Source organism: Chinchilla lanigera, unplaced genomic scaffold (assembly GCF_000276665.1).
Source record: "Chinchilla lanigera isolate Chin_1 unplaced genomic scaffold, ChiLan1.0 scaffold00092, whole genome shotgun sequence".
Classification (NCBI taxonomy): domain Eukaryota; kingdom Metazoa; phylum Chordata; class Mammalia; order Rodentia; family Chinchillidae; genus Chinchilla; species Chinchilla lanigera.
The window spans coordinates 8,125,383-8,144,857 of record NW_004955493.1 but is presented as its reverse complement, the minus strand read 5'-3'; the positions used below and the strand labels follow the sequence as shown (position 1 = coordinate 8,144,857).

The 19,475-nt window shown below is 43.7% G+C and overlaps 1 protein-coding gene across 4 annotated transcripts in view; it reads right to left on the bottom strand.

The window, feature by feature from the left end:
- Itgam (integrin, alpha M (complement component 3 receptor 3 subunit)) overlaps positions 1-19,475 on the bottom strand; it is a 43,921-nt gene that overhangs the window by 15,949 nt on the left and 8,497 nt on the right. For 3 of the 4 annotated variants that reach the window (XM_013504858.1, XM_005405316.2, XM_013504857.1), the window contains exons 6-14: positions 14,784-14,914; positions 13,708-13,853; positions 12,840-12,993; positions 10,783-10,933; positions 9,377-9,450; positions 9,073-9,202; positions 8,541-8,683; positions 6,579-6,719; positions 6,281-6,493 (exon numbers count right to left, since the gene is read on the bottom strand). In XM_013504858.1, the coding sequence (XP_013360312.1) occupies positions 6,281-6,493; positions 6,579-6,719; positions 8,541-8,683; positions 9,073-9,202; positions 9,377-9,450; positions 10,783-10,933; positions 12,840-12,993; positions 13,708-13,853; positions 14,784-14,914 (1,283 nt within the window). The remainder of the gene's footprint in view (positions 1-6,280; positions 6,494-6,578; positions 6,720-8,540; positions 8,684-9,072; positions 9,203-9,376; positions 9,451-10,782; positions 10,934-12,839; positions 12,994-13,707; positions 13,854-14,783; positions 14,915-19,475) is intronic. The other variant, XM_005405314.2, reaches the window with a different exon arrangement.

The window sequence follows — 19,475 nt, the reverse complement described above, 5'->3', positions numbered from 1 at the left end:
GAAATGAAATTATTTTAAGTGAACCATTTTAGATATTAAACTATCCTACTTACAATAGGAACATGAAATTACATTACAAAATTTTCAGTACTACTCAAAATGATCTACAGATCCAATGCAATCTCTCTCAAAATTCCAATGTCATTTTTCATAGAAAATTCCTTAAATTCATATGGAAGGGCCGGTGAGATAGCTCAGCAGCACAGTACCTGCCTGGCAAGTACAAGGTTCTGAGTTTGATTGCTGGTACCAAAAAAAAAATTCATGTGGAACGACCGCGCTCCCTGAGTCCCCAGCCTGCCCTGGTCAGCCAGCGCACCTGACCCTGCTCCTCTGAGGGGTGCAACAGAGGGACAGGGTCCCACCCAATGAAGTTGAATAAATTGAAGAGGTAAACAATGGCTCTGGAAAAATAACACCAGCAGTACATCATTGGAAAACAAAAATTAAAGAGCTCCTCATACCAACTACAAACTCTCTTCAGTCTATTTGACCTCAACTCTCAGCACCAAAGAAAATAGGAACTTAAAAAACAAGGCAACAAAATGTCCTCAAAGTCTCCCAGCTCTCTCCAAGCAGACCCAAGGGGCACCAACAGGAAACCAGACAGCCAAGCTGTATGAAATGATTAACACATTCTCACCGACTCAAACCACTGGTGGTACACACGACTGTCCCATCAGACGTCATGAACACCAGTAGTACAAATTGATCTAATTACTTCCATCAGTCTTTTTACTAATAAAATTAATAAAAATTCTATTAAAAAAAAAGACCAAACCTAATTAGTCATGTGAATGTGAATAATTACTGCCCAAATATAAATATTAATATTATTCATAGGGCCAGGGATATAGTTCAGTGGCATAAGCACCTGCCTGGCAAGCACAAGGTCCTGAGTTTGATTCCTGGTACCAAGAAATAAAAATTAAAAAATATTATTCATACCAGTTAAAATTATTACAATGATCAACAAGTTCATTTTATTAAATTAAAAGAAATTTACATTCATGAATTTCTTTAAAACATTTTAGACATAAAGGTGGCTGATGTGTGTAGAGTGTGCAAAATGTTGTAACACTGGGTTGGTTTTTTTTTTGCAGCCACAGAGGCACCAATTTCTTCAGATAGTCAAGCATATGCCACCAGTGCATGCACCAGTCTATTCAAGCCAGGAAGTCAAATTCAAATCAGAGTGCCCGGCAGCAGGACAGACAAATTACAGCCCTACCGTAAACATGTTCAAGAGGAAGAAAGGAAACTCAGCTAGTTCAAAGACATAACCCAAATAAATGATAGTGGAACAATCATACAGAACTACCAATATGATTAGGGACAAACAAATTAAAAAATGGAAGACCTGACCAGCACAATTTAAAACATGAAGGACAAATTTACCAAAGATATAGACTCCATGAAAAGTTGCTGAACAGATGTTCCAGAGATAAAGAATTCTATAGAATTCATAAATAGCAGAAATGACCACTCTGAACAGGGTTTCAGAAATTGAGGAGAAAATGGAAATCCATGAAGCTTAGAGAAGCCTTTAAAATGATAAGAGTGGGAAATTCCTCCGACAGCTCTTAGAGGACTCTAAGAAGACCTAACTGCTAACTGGAGTTAGAGAGAAATCCAAAGATGGTACACATAGCATAAAAACATCTGTTACAGAAATCATAGAAGAAAACCTTCCCAGTATGAGAAAAGGACTCAAGCTACAGGCAAGTGAGGCTTACAGAGCACCAAATAACTACAAAGAAAAAAAGAAACTCCCATGACACACCATAGACCAAATTCCAGATGTCCAACAAAAGACACACTCTTAAAAGCTATCAGAGATAAGCAAAAAGATCACTTATTTACTTTTATAAAAGTAAATCCATTATGATTATGCAAACTTCAAAGGCCAGGAGAGCTTGGAGTGCAGTGTTCCAAGCCTTGAAAGAAAACAATTTTCAACAATGTAATAATTAATATATCTACTATATTAGATAATTAGATTATTATAATATGGTATAATTAGATATAACTAATGTTGTTGGGAGCCACTGGAACTGGAAATTAGTCATATTGTGAGGGCAGGACAGAGCCAGAGTGTCTCAAGCAGTCAAGATACCTCTGTCTTGAGAAAAGGGTCCTACCTGGACAAGTCAATCATTAATTGCTAGGCAACCTTGTCTCTCCTGATACTAACTTTGCAAGAGTTTAAATAAACACCCCTATTGTTGTTGTTGGATTCTCTTGCTCATTAGGTAAGAGGTCGCCTCCACCTGACCCAGCTCTTGTCTCTTGTCTATTTCCCTCATACCCACTGCTGCTCCTCCCTGGGGTACACCAGGAGATCGATGAGTTCCCTACTATTCTGTAGGGATATATTATTATCCTGCAAATTTTTCTTTCAAAACTGATGGAGAAATAAGGACATTCCATGACAAAGAACACCTTAAGAGATACATGAACATCAAACCAGCATTTCAAAAAATACTCAAGAATGTTCTAGACCAAGATGATGAAGCCAATAAGGGATCTAACACCAACACCCCTTAAACTCTTCAGTGAAACTGAAAGGGAAGAAGTACTTCCAGACTCATTCATGGACTGTAGCATTACCCTGACTCCAAAACTAGTCAAGGACTTAACTAAAAAGGAAAACTACAGATCAATTTCCTTAATGAACATAGACACAAAAATTCTCAGCAAGATACTGGCAAATAGAATGTAAGAAATCATGAAAAAGATTATACATTATGACCAAGTAGATTTCACCCTAGGCATGCAAGGATGATTTAACAAATGCAAATCAATAAATGTAATATATCACATAAAGAGAAGGACAAAAATCACATAATCACATTAATAAGTGCAGAAAAACTTTGATGAAATCCAACATCCATTTGTGATTTTTTAAAATACCTTAAAGATAGTAGATATAGAAGGACCTCATCTCAATCTGATAAAAACTAATTCTGACAAACAAATGGCCAACATCGTATTAAATGGGGAAAAGCTGAAACCTTTCCTGCTAAAATCAGGAACAAGTCAAGGATATCCACTTTCACTACTCTTATTCAATACAGTACTCAACACATTAGCCGGAGAAATCAGGGAAGAGAAAGAAAAAAAAAGATCTGTATAGGAAAGGACAAAGTTAAATTATCATTACTTGCAGGTGACATGATCCTTTATGTAAATTATCCAAAAATTCCACCAAAAATTAATAACAAATTTAGCAATATTGCAGGATAAAAAATCAACACACAAAAATTAATAGCCTTCATGTACACCAATAATGAACCTACCAAAAAAGAAATTAGGAAAACAGTAACATTTACAATACCATCAAGAAAAACTAAATACCTAGGAATTAACCTAGCCAAGGAAGTGAAAGACAATGAAAACTACAGTGCTCTGAAAAATGAAAAGGAAATGGAAGGGGCCGATAGAAAATGAAAAATTATCCCCTGTTCCTGGATAAGCAGAACCAACTTTGTTAAAATGCTGTACTTCCAAAACTGATATGTAGATTTAATGCAACCCAATAAAAATGCTGACAGTATTCCTCACAGAACTGTAGAAAACAATCCCAAAATACGTTTGGAACCAGAAAAGACTCAGAATAGCAAAATCCTGGGTGACAAGAACAAAGCAACAGGCATCACAACCCCTCTTGCTTTGAGTACATTACAAAGTATATTTTGAGTATATTAAAAAGTATTTTTTGAGTATATTACAAAGCTCAGTGATAAAAACAGCATAGTACTGGCACAAAAAATGGACATACAGACCAATAGAATGGAATAGAGGATGAAACAACCCCAAACACATTCAGTTATCTGATCTTTGATGAAGGAGCCAAAAATATACACTGGAAAAGCCAAAAATATACACTAATCTCTTTGGCAAATAGTCTGGGGAAACTGACATCCACACTCAAAAGATTGAATCTAGACCCGTATCTCTCACCGTGTACTAAACTAAAATTAAAACGGATCAAAGATGTAAAAAATAAAACAGAAACACTTAACCTGATGGAAGATGAAACTGATGAAACTCTTGAAAACATAGACACAGGGCAGGACTTTCTGAACAAAACCCCAGTTGTACAAGAAATAACATCAAGAATCAACAGATAGGGTTATGTCAAATTAAAAGGTCTCTGCACAGCAAAAGAAACAACAACAGAATGAAGAGACAACCTACAGAATGGGCAACAAACACTTTGCTAGTTATGCCTCGGACAGAGGGTTAATGTCTAAAAATATAAAGAACTACAAAAAATTAAGCCCCCCAAAATGAAAGATCCAATCAAAACATGGCTAGCTGAAAGGAATAGATACTTAACAGAAGAAGAGATACAAATGACCCATAAATACAGGAAAATATTTTCAACATCACTGGCCAGTAAAAACACAAATTCAAACAACTCTGAGATTCCCTCTTACTCCAGAAAGAAGGCTTGTCACCAAGAAATGAAATATTAACAAACTCTGATGCACCTGTGGTGAAAAGAAACCTTTCCTTCTACTGTGCTGGTGGGAATGTAAACTAGTACCACCACTGTGGAGATCAGTATGGAGAGTCCTCAGAACACTAAAACTAAAAATTCCATTTGACCAAACTATTCATATTGCAGTGATACATGACACCCATGTTCATAGCAGCACAATTCATAATAGCTAAGTCTTGGAAGCAGCCTGTATGTCCATCCACAGATGAACGTATAAAGAAAATGTGGTATTTATACGCAATAGAGAGCTACTGTACCAGAAAGGACAAATTTGAGTCATTTGCAGGAAAACGGATGCACCCTGAATCCATAATATTAAGTGATATGTCAGATACACAAGTTTAAATATTGCATAGTTTCACATAAATTAGAAACACAAAGTATGAGCAAGTTAAAGAGCAAAAATAAAAGATATTTAAAAGGAAACAAGGGATAGATCTTTTGGAAAAAGGAAAGAGACCAAGAGATGTTGAGAGTTAGGGAGGAACGGGAAGACGATGTAAAAGGAATCAAGATGCATCTTATACATGTAACAACTATCCACAATGAATGTATTCATTATGTACCACAAACATGTACTAATGAAAACATCACATTGTACCTATAAATATGTACAGTCATTATGTCACACTTAAATATTTAAATTAAAAAATCAGTTGTCTAGCCAGGGATATAGCTCAGTGGCACAAGTGCCTGCCTGGCAAGTACCAAAAAAAATAAAAAATAAAAAATCAATTGTCTCTATACACTAATAATGTGATATCTGAAAGTGAAATTTGAAAAGCAATCTCTTTTATAACAGCATAAAAAAGGATAAAATACTTAGAATAAAACATAAATTTAGCTGGACTGGTGGCGCACACCTGTAATCCCAGCACTCGGGAGGCTGAGGCAGGAGGATCGTTGCAAGTTAGAGACCGGCCTGAGCTACAAAGTGAGCTCAAGGCCAGCCTGAGCCGCAAAGCGAGACCCTGTCTCAAACAGATAGATAAATGAATAAATAAATAAATAAACCTTAAATTTAACTAAGGAATTAAAGGACCTATACACTAAAAGTTACAAAATATTGCTAAATTTTTTTCAGAAGACACCATTAATAACATTCAGCCTTTAAAAAGAAGGAAATTATATCATTTGCAACAACAGAAAGGAAGCTAGAAGACGTTACTCTCAGTGAAATATGCTAGACACAGAAGGGTAAATAGTTCCATTTACGAGAGTCCTCTAAAACAGTCAAAATCACGGGAGCCAAGACCAGAAGGGTGGGGGCAGGCGCTGAAGGCGGGGAAGTGACACTTCTAACCAGTGGGTGTCAAACTCCAGTTACTCCAGATGACTAAGCTCGCAGAGAGGCGCTGTACAACGTTGTGCGAACAGGTAACTACCATGTTATACATTTCAAAGCTGTTGCGAGCGTAGGTCTCGTGCGAAGTGTTCTTATCACAATAAGCTATTTAAAAGAAAGAGAGAAGAACGAGGCTAGAAAACAGCCAGAGACCAGAGGCAAGGAGCCCGGCTGGCCTCAGCGGGCTGTAGTAGAACAGAACACAATGTGGAACGGTGGGCAAGTCAGCCACTTCCATTCATTACAGAGAGCTAATCCGGAACTGCGATCCTGAGGTTTCTGTGAAGAGTGTATTATCCGTGAAGGTTCTGACAGGAACACTGGGAGAACGAATGTGGCTGCTGTAAGAATGCTGAATTTGGAGGGGACAGGTCAGCGAAGCTGTGTTACTGCCATGACACAGACAGGGACAGGGACAGTGACCTTACCTGGCTGTGTGAGGAGCGAATGCTGACTACAGACACTCCGTGAAACACGTAGACAGCGCCCCGGTTCTCCTGCTCCCCAGGGGCCCCGATGGCCACGTCCGCCAGCTGGTCCCCGTTCACATCCCCCAGCGCTGTCATCGCCGCCCCAAAGCGGCCCCAGGGATGGCCCGGCTCGCCTTGCAGGACAGCGTCACACCGCCACCGAGCCCTCTGCTGAACAAAGCCAGGGTCGGGCCCCACAGCACGCAAACCTGCCGCCCGCACCCAGAACCCCAGCCCAGGCCCCACAGCCACTCACCCCCTTGGGCAGGGGACACACGGACACCCGGCCCCCTCGGGTCGGCTCGTAGTAATGGGGGGCCCCGATGAGGACCAGGTCGGTGCTGCCGTCTCTGTCCACATCCACAGAGCACAGGGAGGCCCCGAAGTAGGAGCCAATCTGAAAGAGATGAGCCAGGCTCTCATACACCTTCCCATCCAAAGCAGGATGGAGGAGCTTTCTTTCTGTGAAGGAAAAATCACGCCTGCTGAGGAGAACCTTTTGGAGAGCGTGTGCTCTTTAGATGATTCATTATAAATCTTTGAATGTGCTACAAGCTGGAGGAGCATATTATAGAGTCAGGTGGCACAGGGGCTGGGACTCACCCCAACAGAAAAAACCTATCAGAGCAGACAGGGTACCCTTCCAAAAGAATGGAAATCTTAAGCGGAGGATGGTCAAAGCTGGCAGTCTGACTAATAACGCATTGACCAGTTGGATTAAAAATAATAAGTGCCCCTCAGAAATGTTTTGTGTGATACTGAGAAATAATGTCTGCCTATCAGTATAGAATTGTTTAAAAATATAGCCAATGTCAATAGGTAGAATTCACCCACTGGATTCCTCCATTTAACTATCCATTAATTCATTCAACAAACAAGGGTTTGTTATTTGCTAAGCACAGGCTGGGCGCTAGAGACACAGAGAAAAAAAAAAAAAAATATATATATATATATATATGTATATATATGGCAGTTCTCAACCTGGGTAAGTTCTAGGAATGAAAGCTCGAAAGCACATCACATCGTGGCTCCTGGCAACATGATCCCTGCCCCGTACCCCACTGAGAGAGATCAACTGTAAAACCCACTAAAGTCATTTAGGTTCCAAACTAAAGTCAATAGGATTTCTATTGTTTCATGTGTACTGGGTTAAATTTTACATATAAATTCAGTCTTTTTACACAGTACGCAGTTTTAGAGTTGTCATAGCCGGGCGTGGTGGTGCACGCCTGTAATCCCAGCACTCAGGAGGCTGAGGCAGGAGGATTGTTGCAAGTTTGAGACCAGCCTGGGCTACAAAGTGAGCTCAAGGTGAGCCTGGACTGCATAGCGAGACCCTGTCTCAAAAAGACAGAAAAAAATATAGAGAGGGAGAGAGTTGTCACGACATTAGGTTATCGAACCATCACCATAGTTATAGAACAGTTTCATTCATCTCCAAAATATTCCCTCACGCTCATCACAGTCAGCCTTTCCCCAAACCACTAGTCCCTGGCAACCACTAATCTGTCTTCTGTCCCAATAATTTTGCCATTTCCAGAATGTTATATAAACGGGATTTTATAATATGTAGCCGTTTGGAACCAGCTTCTTCCACATAGAATAATGCATTTAAGATTCATCTATGCTTTGTACGTATTGGCATCCAACGTGCATATTCCGTTACATAAGCATTCCACAGTCTGTGTGTTTTTGTCTTTGTGAGACAGGGTCTCCCTATGCAGTTCAGGCTGGCCTTAGCTCACTTTGTAGCCCAGGCTGGTCTCAAACTTACAATGATCCTCCTGCCTCAGCCTCCCCAGTGCTGGGAATACAGGCGTGCGCCACCACGCCTGGCTCCACAGTCTCTTTATGCATTCCCTAGTTGCAGGAAATTTGAGTTGATTAAGAACAGAGCCATCACGAGCAGACGTGGAATGATTTCAACATTTAAAAAGTTAGTGTGCCTATATTGTTTATGTACAGGTTGAATACTAATTCTGGATCCAGGTAGCAGTTTAAGAGAGCTCGATACAGATCAAACATAATTGTGTATTGTTGCTTAAAAGGCTGAGGATACAGAATCCTCAAAACCAAAGCCTGTCCCCTGATTCTGCAGCTTAAACCCTGTGAAGGCTCCCGCGGCAGCTCCGCCATGCATGGCGTCCCGCAGCCTGTCCTGGAGTCTGTCGGCCCCCCCGGTGCTCTGCGATGCGTGCTTGACACACTGCGCACTCACCTGGCTGCCCTGGATCTCGGCGCTGCTCTCCCAGGCACCAGCATTCTGTTTGAACATCACCACCAGGCCAGTGTGCTGGTACCGAGGTGCCCCCAGAACCAGGTTTTGTCCCTGCTTCCGTACGATGACCGCAGCAGCGTAACCTAAAGATGGTGCTCTGAAAGCCGAGTGCTTCCCTCGCGGACCCCGCCTCGCTTCCCGCCACCCAGCCTTGGGCAGGCGCAGCGGGACAGCCCCACGCTTGGGAAGCTATGGTGACCCCAAGCTCCATCCCCAGTATTTTTCATTTTGAGACAGGGAAGTTGCTCAATCGCTAAGTGGCCGTGGCTGGGCTTCGATTAGTGATCTTCCTGTCTCAGCCTCCCAAAATGCTGGGATTATAGGCATTTGTACCACCCCTGACTAATTAAAATTCAATTTTGAGATTTCTGTCTTGACAGCTATCCGGCAGAAAGATCCAGCAGGCTCCGTCCTGGCGGGGTACACTACATCCTTCCCCTTCTCAGAGGGGTACAGGCCTTTCTCCACTTACCCAAGTAAGCATCATTCATGTCTGCATTCACCCTAGTTTTGTTGATGAAGGTGACTCTTCCCCCTGATGTATGCAGAAAAGCTCCCCCGGCCCAGTCAAAGCTGCCCACAGAACCCAGCAAGGGGCCGTTCTGGGAAAAGGAGTTGAACAGAATCATGAGGAAAAAGAGACCGCAGCTGCGCATCAAAGAGGTGCCCCCTCCCCAGCCCCAGAAGCCGTCTCAAAGAGCCCCCGCAAGCCTTGCACCTCTTCTTTGGCTGCTTCTTCTCCCACATCCACCGCAAGCCAAGGAAGGGTCACTTACGGAGGTAATAGCTGCGCTGAAACCTTCCTGAGACATCTCGTGCTCAAAGGAGCTGGAACTTCCGGTCTGAGTACCTGGGAGGAGAAATTGCTAACGTTAAAGAAAGCAGAGGAACGGGGTCCAGGGATACAGCTCAGCTGCAAAAGTGCCTGTCAAGTGGAAGGTCCTGAGTTCGATTTCCGACACCAAAAAAAAAAGAAAGCAGAGGAGCTCAGAAAGGGAGGCTCAGCAGGTGCCGTGTTGACCCGGAAGGCATCCGCCCCTCTTTAAGGGACCGCAGGCCCCCGCAGCTCCTTTCTGTCGAGTGAGAATGTGGGCCTCAAGTGTCCGATCTTCCAGCTTTTCAAGAGAAGACGCACAGACTGTACAGGAAATTCCCCAGTTTCTAAATTCTTTCATTCAGTAAACATTTATTGAAGCCGGACATGGCGGTGGACACCTGCATTCCCAGCTACGTGGGAGGCTGAAGCAGGAGGACTGCAAATTTGAGGCCAGCCTGGGCAATTCTGAGACTTAGTAAGACCCCCCTTCTCAAAAAAAATAAATAAATAAAAAGGGGTGGGGTTGTAGCTCAGTGCAAAGGCCCTGGGTTCCATCCCCAGATCCCCAGGATTATGTAGAGAGAGAGTCTGCCCAAAAAATGTATACACATTTCAGGAAAAAAATTTGCATAAATATGTTAGTATTTTCTCTGTGGAGGACCCATTATTACACTGTCAGCCCTTAGAGAAGAAATTGAAAATGCATATGCCCCAGTTTCAGTGACCAGGGTTACCCAAGCAGCAGTTCACCACACTAATAAATACCTGGGAGCTAATGGCTACCACTTTGAGCATCTCATGTAATTGTAGAGGCCAGAGGTAACTTGCACTACTCTCATGATGTCTCAATAAATTTAGTATTAAAATATTTACACAATTTTTTCTTTTCCTGAAGTGTGTATGCATTTTTTTTTTTTTTTTTAGTTTTTGAGACAAGGTCCCATTCTGTAGTTCAGGTTGGCCTTGAACTCACTATGTAGCCCAGGCTGGCCTCAAATTCATGGCAATCCTCCTGCCTCAGCCTCCTGAGTCCTGGGGTTGCAGGCATGCTCTACCACAGCCAACTGTATACATTTTTTGGTAGAATATTTTTTTTTTAAGTTTATTGAGCAAGTTCTGTGTACCAGGCACTATTCTAAGCAAACAAATGCTGACAATACATCCACATTCAGAGGGAAACACTGTGTTGGATTTGGCTCCCCGACACTTCAATTTATCAGCCTAGATTCTCTGATTTCAAAGGAATTGGCTAAGTGAAGCCCAGGTGACTGGGAGTGAGCCGATGTTGAGGTTCAAAATACTGAGGCTTAAGAGGGCCTGGTCAGTGTCTGTAGCTCTTCAGGAAACACCGCTGCCCCTCCTCACCCTCAATGGCAAAGATCTTTTCCTGAAGCTGATTCTGAATGGTCTTCAGAGCATCGAAGTTGTTCACCTGGAACACATGGTCATGAGATGGTGCTGATGCAATGGTATGCAGTTCTTGGCGGTTTTTGTCATTTCTGAAGGCATCTCCCACCTGTTATGGAAGAATAAAGGACCAATCAGATACTACCTTGGAGTAACAGTAGCTTCTAGGAAAAAAAATCCTTAGGAAAATGATCTGAAATGTTATTTGACAGATGAGAAAATACACCAGGCAACCTGAGACAAGGCTGACAAGTACTGTATGGTTGAGCAGGTTGTGTACTGAGCAAGGAGCACTGGGGACTTAAACTTGGCTTTTGATCCATTTGCTCTGCCAGGTCTTCTGGTAGGGGCTGAGCTCTCCCCACTCCAGAGGAAAGGGAGCCTTTTTTTGTATATGAAGGTGGTTCTTACATGCCAAGCTGGTGGAGACCACTACGAAGCAGACCTGAGCAGGACTTAAATTAATCGATTGGCTTTTCATGTTCTCTTGTGAATCTGTCCAAGGCCTAGGCTCCTTGTTGGAAATGGCAGACTCATAGTAAATGAACCTCTGTGAGTCACTAATCCCTACTAGAACTTGTAGTGGTGGAGGAAGCCAGAAAGCCTCAAAGGACAAGACAACTGCCAAGGACACCTGGATCAGATCTCAGCTGGATAAAGACTATAGCCTCAGGCATCTCATTCTTCAGTGGATTAACTTAATACCTTACTTGGAGAAGTCCTTGAGTGGTTCTGCCCTTCTTGAGTACTCCCCTCCCTTCTTCTGATAACCAAATAAATAGAGGCCACCCAGAGAAGGTCTTGGTCTTAGCCCTGAGAGAATCTTGAATTACATGAGAGGACTTTGATCCTCCTGGAGCCCTGAAATCATGCCGTTTGCCTCTTTTTATTTAGCCTTTGCCATACACTCATTCAGGAGATTGCGGACCTGATCAGCCTGCAATAACTAAGGGATATTATTAACCCCATACCAAGCTATGGGTCATGAGGCTACTTTTTCCTATGTCACACAAGGTGCTGGGGTAGTTTGTTTATACTGATGACACTAACTCTTCACGTCTTCCTATATGTGAGCCCTTTCCCCAGAACTTTGCATGCCCTCCTACTCTTGATGAAGTCATCTGCCCCATTCATTCCCTTGGGCTCAGCCATGGATCTTGATTTAGTCCATGGATGGCATCAAATGTGACACAGAGGCTTGGAAAGGCACCGGCAACATTTCCACCTACTCTCCGATTCCTCTGCCTTCATCGCAAGCGTGAACCAAGGCCAGCCCACTAGACAACAAGGCCCAGAAGCAGAAGAGCCAAATCACCCTAGTTTTTTGACCAAGGCCCTCTGTCCAGCAGGCAGGCATAAATGGCAACCCTCAAAAGTGGGGGTCCTGGGAAAGATGAGATCTTCCCCAAAGTCAGCTGCTGATTACAAATGTGACCCCAGCTGAGTCAGGAAAACTATCCAGTGGACTTATAAACTTACTGTTTTCATGTAGCACTGGGACTCGAACCAAGAGCCTTCTCACTGAGCTACAGTCCCAACCTGTTTTATTTTTTATTTATTTATTTTTGCGGGTGAAACAAGATCTCACTAAGTAGTAAGTTGCTCAGGCTGAGTTCAAACTCATGATCCTCCTGCCTCAGCTTCCCAGAGTGCTGAGATTACAGGCTTGCACAGCCAGGCCTGGCTTTCCTTACTATTGGGGCGGGGGGGGGTTTTTTTCTTTTTTTTTTTTTTTTTTGAGACAGGGTCTTGCTATGCAGTTCAGGCTGGCCTTGAGCCTACTTTGTAGTCCAGGCTGGTCACCAACTCGAAATTATCCTCCTGCCTCAGCCACCTGAGTTCCTTACTATTTTAAGCCACTGAATTTTAGAATAATTTGCTTATAGCCTGATGGTGACATCAGATAAGTGAGATGGATCTGTGGGGGCTAGCAGGAACCCTGACCTCACTGTGATTTCACCACTATTTGCAAATTAAGGATGGGTATATCCAAGTAGAAGACTCGCATTTCTTACCCCAATGACATAGCGAATGATGCCCCTTCTGTTTGCCTCAGGGATGACATCCTCATAGTTCAAAGGGTCCCCATACTTCTCTCCATCTGTGATGACAACTAGGACCTTGACTGCATTCTCTCGGGCTCCGCTGTTGCTCTGAAATAGTTCTCTTCTGTCAAATGTAAGTGGACAGAGATGCCGTGAAAGCTAGGGAGGAAATGTCAGCGACGTCAAAGACACCGATGTAGCCAGTGTCTGTCTCCCCTGAGACTTAATGCTGAGCTATGACTGCTCCCCCCATGGAAAGGCAGTGGAAGAGGAGATAAGGGAGAGACAGAGAAAGAAAGCTCTCTTGGGCTTTATGTGCTCTTGCATAGTTTTATATCTTAAACTGAAAATGATGGCTTTTAAGTTTAGAAATTTTCAAACAAGAAATAGACTCAGTCGGGCTTTCATTGACTCTATCCCAGAATATCCCACAGGACCTCGCTGGCTCATCTTTCTATGCTGTGTCCCAGCCCGCCCTACCTTGTAAACACACACTGAAATCAGAGTGAAATTTCCCAAACAAGATGTGACGTCACCCCACAGCTTAGAGCCAGCCAGCCATCCCCACCACCACCAAGCTGCCTTTGGCAGCCTAGACTCACCCCGCCTGCTCACCCCTTCCCTCACCTCTCCCTCGAGTTCCCCTTTGACTCCCCAAAGTGTTTCTTCATGGACGCCCGGCACACAGTTCCTCCTTCAACCCTCTGCTCATGCTGCTCCCCCACCCCCAAAAACAGGCTTCGCCCCAGCCCTTTCTGAGCAACTTCCCTCATCCTTCAAAGCTTTGCTAAAAATATATCCTCCTCTTCCCATCCTCAGCAAAGAGGAAAGAACTTACGTTACTTTGCGGATGCCTGTGGCAGTGTGTGTCAGCCCTCTCAGCTGTCTTATTGGGTTTACCAGATCTCTGGGGTTAGCTTTTTTCTTGAAATCATTGAAGGTGAAATGAGTCCAGAACTCGTCTGAGTACTGCATCAAAGAGAACTGGGAACAGGGCACCTGGCATTACCTTGGAGAAGGCACCCCTCCTCCCCAGCCAGCCCTCTGTCAGTCGTGAAACACACCAATTTCCAGATTCCTTCTCTACAGCTTCCACTCTTCTCAGTACTAGGACTCAGCAAGAGAGGGCACATGGGCTCATCTCCCATGCCAGCCCCCGCCAGTTGGCCAGCACTGTCTGTTTTACCAGGGCTGAGAGGAGGTTAAGCCTGCATCCAGACAGCAGAGAACTGTGAAGTAGCACAGCAACCAAGGTGGCAATGTGATGGAGACCACTGGGAAGCAGCCCTGAGCAGGACTTAAATTAACCAATTGACTTTCCATGTTTACTTGTGAGTCTGTCCAAGGTCTAGGCTCCTTGTCTGGAGATGGGTGGAAGACTCATAGTAAGTGAACCTCTGTGAGTCACTAATCCCTACTAAAACCTGTAATGGTGGGTGAAGCTGGAAAGCCTCAAAGGACAAGACAAGATCACAGCCAGGGACACCTGGATCCAATCTCAACTAGATAAAGACCATAGCCTCAGGCATCTCACTCCTGGATGGGATTAACTTAATACCTTACTTGGAGAAGTCCTTGAGTAATTCCCCCCTTCTTGAGCACTCCCCTCCCTTCTTCTGATAACCAAATAAATCCAGCCACCCAGAGAAGGTCTTGGTCTTAGCCTTGAGAGAATCTTGAATTCTGTGAGAGGGCTTTGATCCTCCTGGAGCTCTGAATTCATTCCATTCACCTCTTTTTATTTAGCCTTTACCACACACTCATTTGGAAGATTGTGGACCTGATCAGCCTGTTGCGATATTATTAACCCGATAGCAACGTTTGCACTTGTGGCGGGCGGGAAAGTAGAGGTCTGGTTACCAGCATTTCCCAGCCTCCCAGGGACTACTCCTTCGCTTCCCCACTGGCGCTCACCAAGGTTTTAGACTTTTCAAATTGCTCCATCACAGTTGAGACAAACTCCTTCATCTTCTGAAAGTCAAAATCGTGGATGCTACCGGAGCCATCAATCAAGAAGGCAATGTCACTCTCCTGCTGAGGACACCCTAGAGAAGAAGGGAGAAAGAGTGCAAAGTAACCAAAGGCTTGCTGCATGTTTGTTGCACGTCAGCTCTCGACTGGCCAGTGAGAAAAGGTGAACAAGAGTCCACCTATGCTGCACGGTAAATGAAAACACAGACTTCCTGGGCATCAGCAAGATGGCTTACCCAGGAGCCCTTCATGTTCACCGCCCCACCACCACCCACACACACGAAGATGGCCAGAACAACCAACCAGCAAATATGGGATGTGATCAGAAATTATGGTGAACATCTAATTTTTTTAATATATTACGATAAAGACATGTTGCCATTAATCCTCCTCTGATTACCTGCTCTCGCTTCAAATATATGCATCCCATCTTTCTTGCCACTTTCTGAAGCAGGTCTGGAAGTCCTCTTTCATGAGTGTCTTTAGCTGCACTGCTATAGCTGCTTCAGTGTCCTGACCTGATGCAAAATATTTACCTTCCATGGTCATTTTGACTTTAGGGTAGAACCAGAAGTCATTTGGTGCCACGTCTAGTGAATGAGGAGCATGAGGACACACCATTATATTTTTACGAGCCTACCTTCCTGTTGGGTGGCATTTGGCAGTAGCATTCACCCCATTTTTTACCACACCTCCACATTTTTAACCATACCTCATAAAGACCCAAAAGAGGATTTTCAGAACGGTCTCAGAATGTGGCTAGAACGACAAGTATGTTTGACAGAAGACCGAGAATTTTGAGAGAAATTAATAGTAATGTCTTTTACTCTAATAAGTCTTTAAAATTAAACATTCACCGTATATTTTTATCACCCCTCATATTCTTTTTTTTGGTACCGGCAACCAAACTCAGGACCTTGCATGTGCCAGGCAGGCCTTTATGCCACTGAGCTATATCCCTGGTCCCTCATATATTTTAATGAAACTAAAGGAGAGTGCCAGAGTTCTATCAAAGGAGCAGCAGAAACTCTACAGAGCACAGAAGTGTGGGTGGCCATCCGCAATGGGTGGAAACCTTGACTCCCACCACCGCTCCCGCCACTGAGGTGGGGCAGGTGAGTGAGAGGACCCCATCAGCCACCCACCACCACCACACCTATCCTTCCCCCACTGCTGTCCGCTGCGGACTCACAAGCACTAAGCCTTCTGCAGGAGCCACCTGGCCTACACATATGCTCACCCCAGACAAGGAGCCCATACTGTGGCCCAGCTGGAGGCCTGGGCAGCTGTTGCACTTTGGAACCAGAGCCGCTGCTGGCTTCTGTCCTGCTTTGTGAATGAGTGGATGCTATGGTTGTGTCTAGATGTCCCCCCAAAGCCTCATCCAGTCATAGGTGGGGCTTTCCAGAGGTGTGGCTAGATCTGGAGTGTGTGATGCTAGGATCAAGGATGTGTGATTACTAAATTAGTCCACTGATTGGTTTGGTATAGTTTTGGGTAGGATTAAGAGTGCCCCACCCTGGGTGTGAGTGCTACCTGCCCTAAGGACAGGTACCCTGGGTATGATATAAGGTTCAGAAAGAGGGTCGTGGCTTGTTGCTTGCTGCTTACTGTCTTCTGCCTGCCCTGCTTCACCATAGACTGTTTCTCCACTACAATGCCCCTCTGCCACGCCATCCTGCCCTGGAGACAGCCAGTTGTGGACTGAAACCTCTACAAACTGTGAGCTAAATAAAGCTTTGCTCCTTTAACTTTTAGTGTTGGGTATTTTGTCTCAGCAACAAGAAAAGTTACTAGGACCGATTCTGATACCAGAGAAATGGGCTCATTGCTGTGACTATGCCAGACCGTGTGGCTCAGGAGTCTTTGGAACTGACTTGTGGGAAGAGTTTGGAAAAATTTGGAGAAGCCGGCTGAAGAAACAGCCCTGGAAAGCCTTAAGCTGTACTTAATGGGAGATTCTGATCAGAGTTCAGAAGACCAGAATGCTGGTAGAAATGCTGTTGGTAAAGACCAGAATTGGGAGGTTTCTGCTGGGAAGAAGGACTGCATTGACTGTTGGACTCCGGATGATGTGTGTTATGCCTTGGCAGAAAGTCTGTCTGCATTTTGCTCATTTCTAGAGACTTTACATAGACTGTGATTAGGGTGGTGGACTAATTAATCTTGCAGAAGAAATTTCAAGGCAGTCTAATGTTGAAGTGGTGGCCTGGCTCCTGTTTGGGGGCTTTTAGCCAGATCTATGTTGAGAATCAAAAACAAAGACCCAAGCCATGTGTGGTGGCACATGCTTGTAATCCCAGCACTCCAGAGGCTGAGGCAGGAGGATCCTTGAGAGTTTGAGACCAGCCTAGGCTACAAAGTGAGCTCAAGGCCAGCCTGAACTACATAGCGAGATCCTGTCTTGAAAAAGACCAAAAAACAAAAAGCAAAGACCCCCAGCAGAATGATTTAAAAACTTGTGAGTTTGTCCAGAAAAGGAAGCTCCAGTACACCTGTAGATTGCAAAGAGAGAGCAGAGGAGAACTTGGTTGCTGAGAAGGAAGAGGACAAGAGAAAAGATGACCTGAGGACATGATAAGATCCACCAGGACTCCACCCTTTGCCTCGAAATTGCACAAGTGAAACACTTCGCTTTGACAAGAGAGCCCCAGAGCCCCATGCTGCAGAATGGCAACACCCCAAGAAAATTGTTCCTCAAGTTATGGTTCATAGGCACTCAACCCCTACGGACAGGAAAGAAGGAAGTCTGACTGCTGCTCCAGCTGGCAAGACCTTGGCGTTATCCTTGTGGTGCTGGTTTTAGGTGCATGCAAGTCCCAAATAAAAGAGGGCTCAATAGACAATCAGCTGGTTTCTCAGCAGAAACTCTGCAGACCAGGAGTGCATGGAATGAGGTATTCAAAGGGCTGAGGCAGAAACATGGCGGCCAGCAACACCATGAGCAGCAAAGCTGTCCTTCAGAAACGAAAGAGAAATAAAATCTTTCTCAGACCAGCAAAATCATGACCGCTATACCTGCCTTACCAGAAATGCCGAAGGGAGTTATTCTAGATAGAAGGACACTAGTTACCATCGTGAAAATATACGAAAGCATAAAATTCACTAGGAAAGGTAAATAGTCAAATCCCAAAACCCATACTGTTACAGCTCTCTGTAAATCAGATATATCTGATATGAAGGTTAGAAGTCAAACAGTGACAAGTACCAGTAACTTCAATATATTTTAAGAAATAAATAATGTAAAATATGTAAATTGTGACACTAAAAAATACATCAGGGCAGAGGTTTCAAGTCTACAGTCATAGGCTGGGGATGAAGCTCAAGGGTAGACCACAAGCCAGCATGTGTCATCCCTGACACTGCAAAGAAAAAGGTACAACTAAAATTAAATTCCAGGAAACTGAGCAAGAGGGAAATCTTTCACATTCGATCTATAAGGCCAGCACCACCCTGCTGTCAAAGCGAGACAAGGACAAACCAGAGAAGGAAGGAGGGGGAGAAGGAACAGGCCCGCCTGATAAATACAGATGCAAAAATCCTGAACAAAATTCTAGCCAACCAAATTCAAGAGCACATTCAAAAGATTGTTCACGCTGATCAAGTAGGATTCATCGCAAGAATACGGGGATAGTGCAACATGCACATATCCATAAAGATGATTCACTGCATTGCCATAGTGAAGGATCAAAGCCATATGATCATTTTAGCAAGTGCAGAAAATGCACTTGGTAAAATTTAACATCCCTTCATGTAAAAGCTCTCAAAACAGTAGGCGTGAAAGATACCCACATAGACCAGGCATGGTGGCACACATGTATAATCCCAGCACTCAGCAGGCTGAGGCAGGAGGATTACTACAAGTTTGAGACCAACCTGAACTATATACTGTGAGAACAAGTGCAGGGCAGCCTGCACTCCAGAGCGAGACCCTGTCTCAAAAAAAAAAAAAAGAAAAATCAACACACAACACAGTAAGATCAAAGCAAATGGAAAATCTGACAAGCTGACAGTCTGCAACATACTGAATGGGAAAATGCTTAAATCATTTCCTCTAAAACTGGAAACAAGACCAGGGTCCACTTTTAGCCCACTTACTCAGTGTAGTTCAGGAAAGGCTTCTCAGAATAATTACACAAGAGTAAGAAATTAAGGACATTCAAACTAGAAAAGAGGAAGTCGAATTGTCCCCATTTGCAAATGACATAATCTTATACACAGAAAAACCTAAAGACATCACAAAAACTCTTAAAACGAACAAATAAATTCAGTAAAGTTGTGGGAAACTAAATTGACATTTAAAAGTAATCCGGGTTTTTTTTAGCAGTGTTTCTATACGTTAACTGTAAACTATCGGAAAAAGAAACCATGAAAATAATTCCACTTACAATAGCCAAAAATGGGACCCTAGGAATAAATTTAACCAAGGAAGTGAAAGATCTCTACTCTGAAAACTGTAAAACACTAATGAAAGAAACTGAACTTGAACACAAAAGAAAATATTTAGCATTCATGTATTAGAAGAATTAATATTGCTAAAAGGGCCATACTATTGAGATAGGAGATTAGGGTGTGGCAAAAGTAGACTGAGGGTGACACCCGGCATGGTGGCGCACGCCTGTAATCCCAGCACTC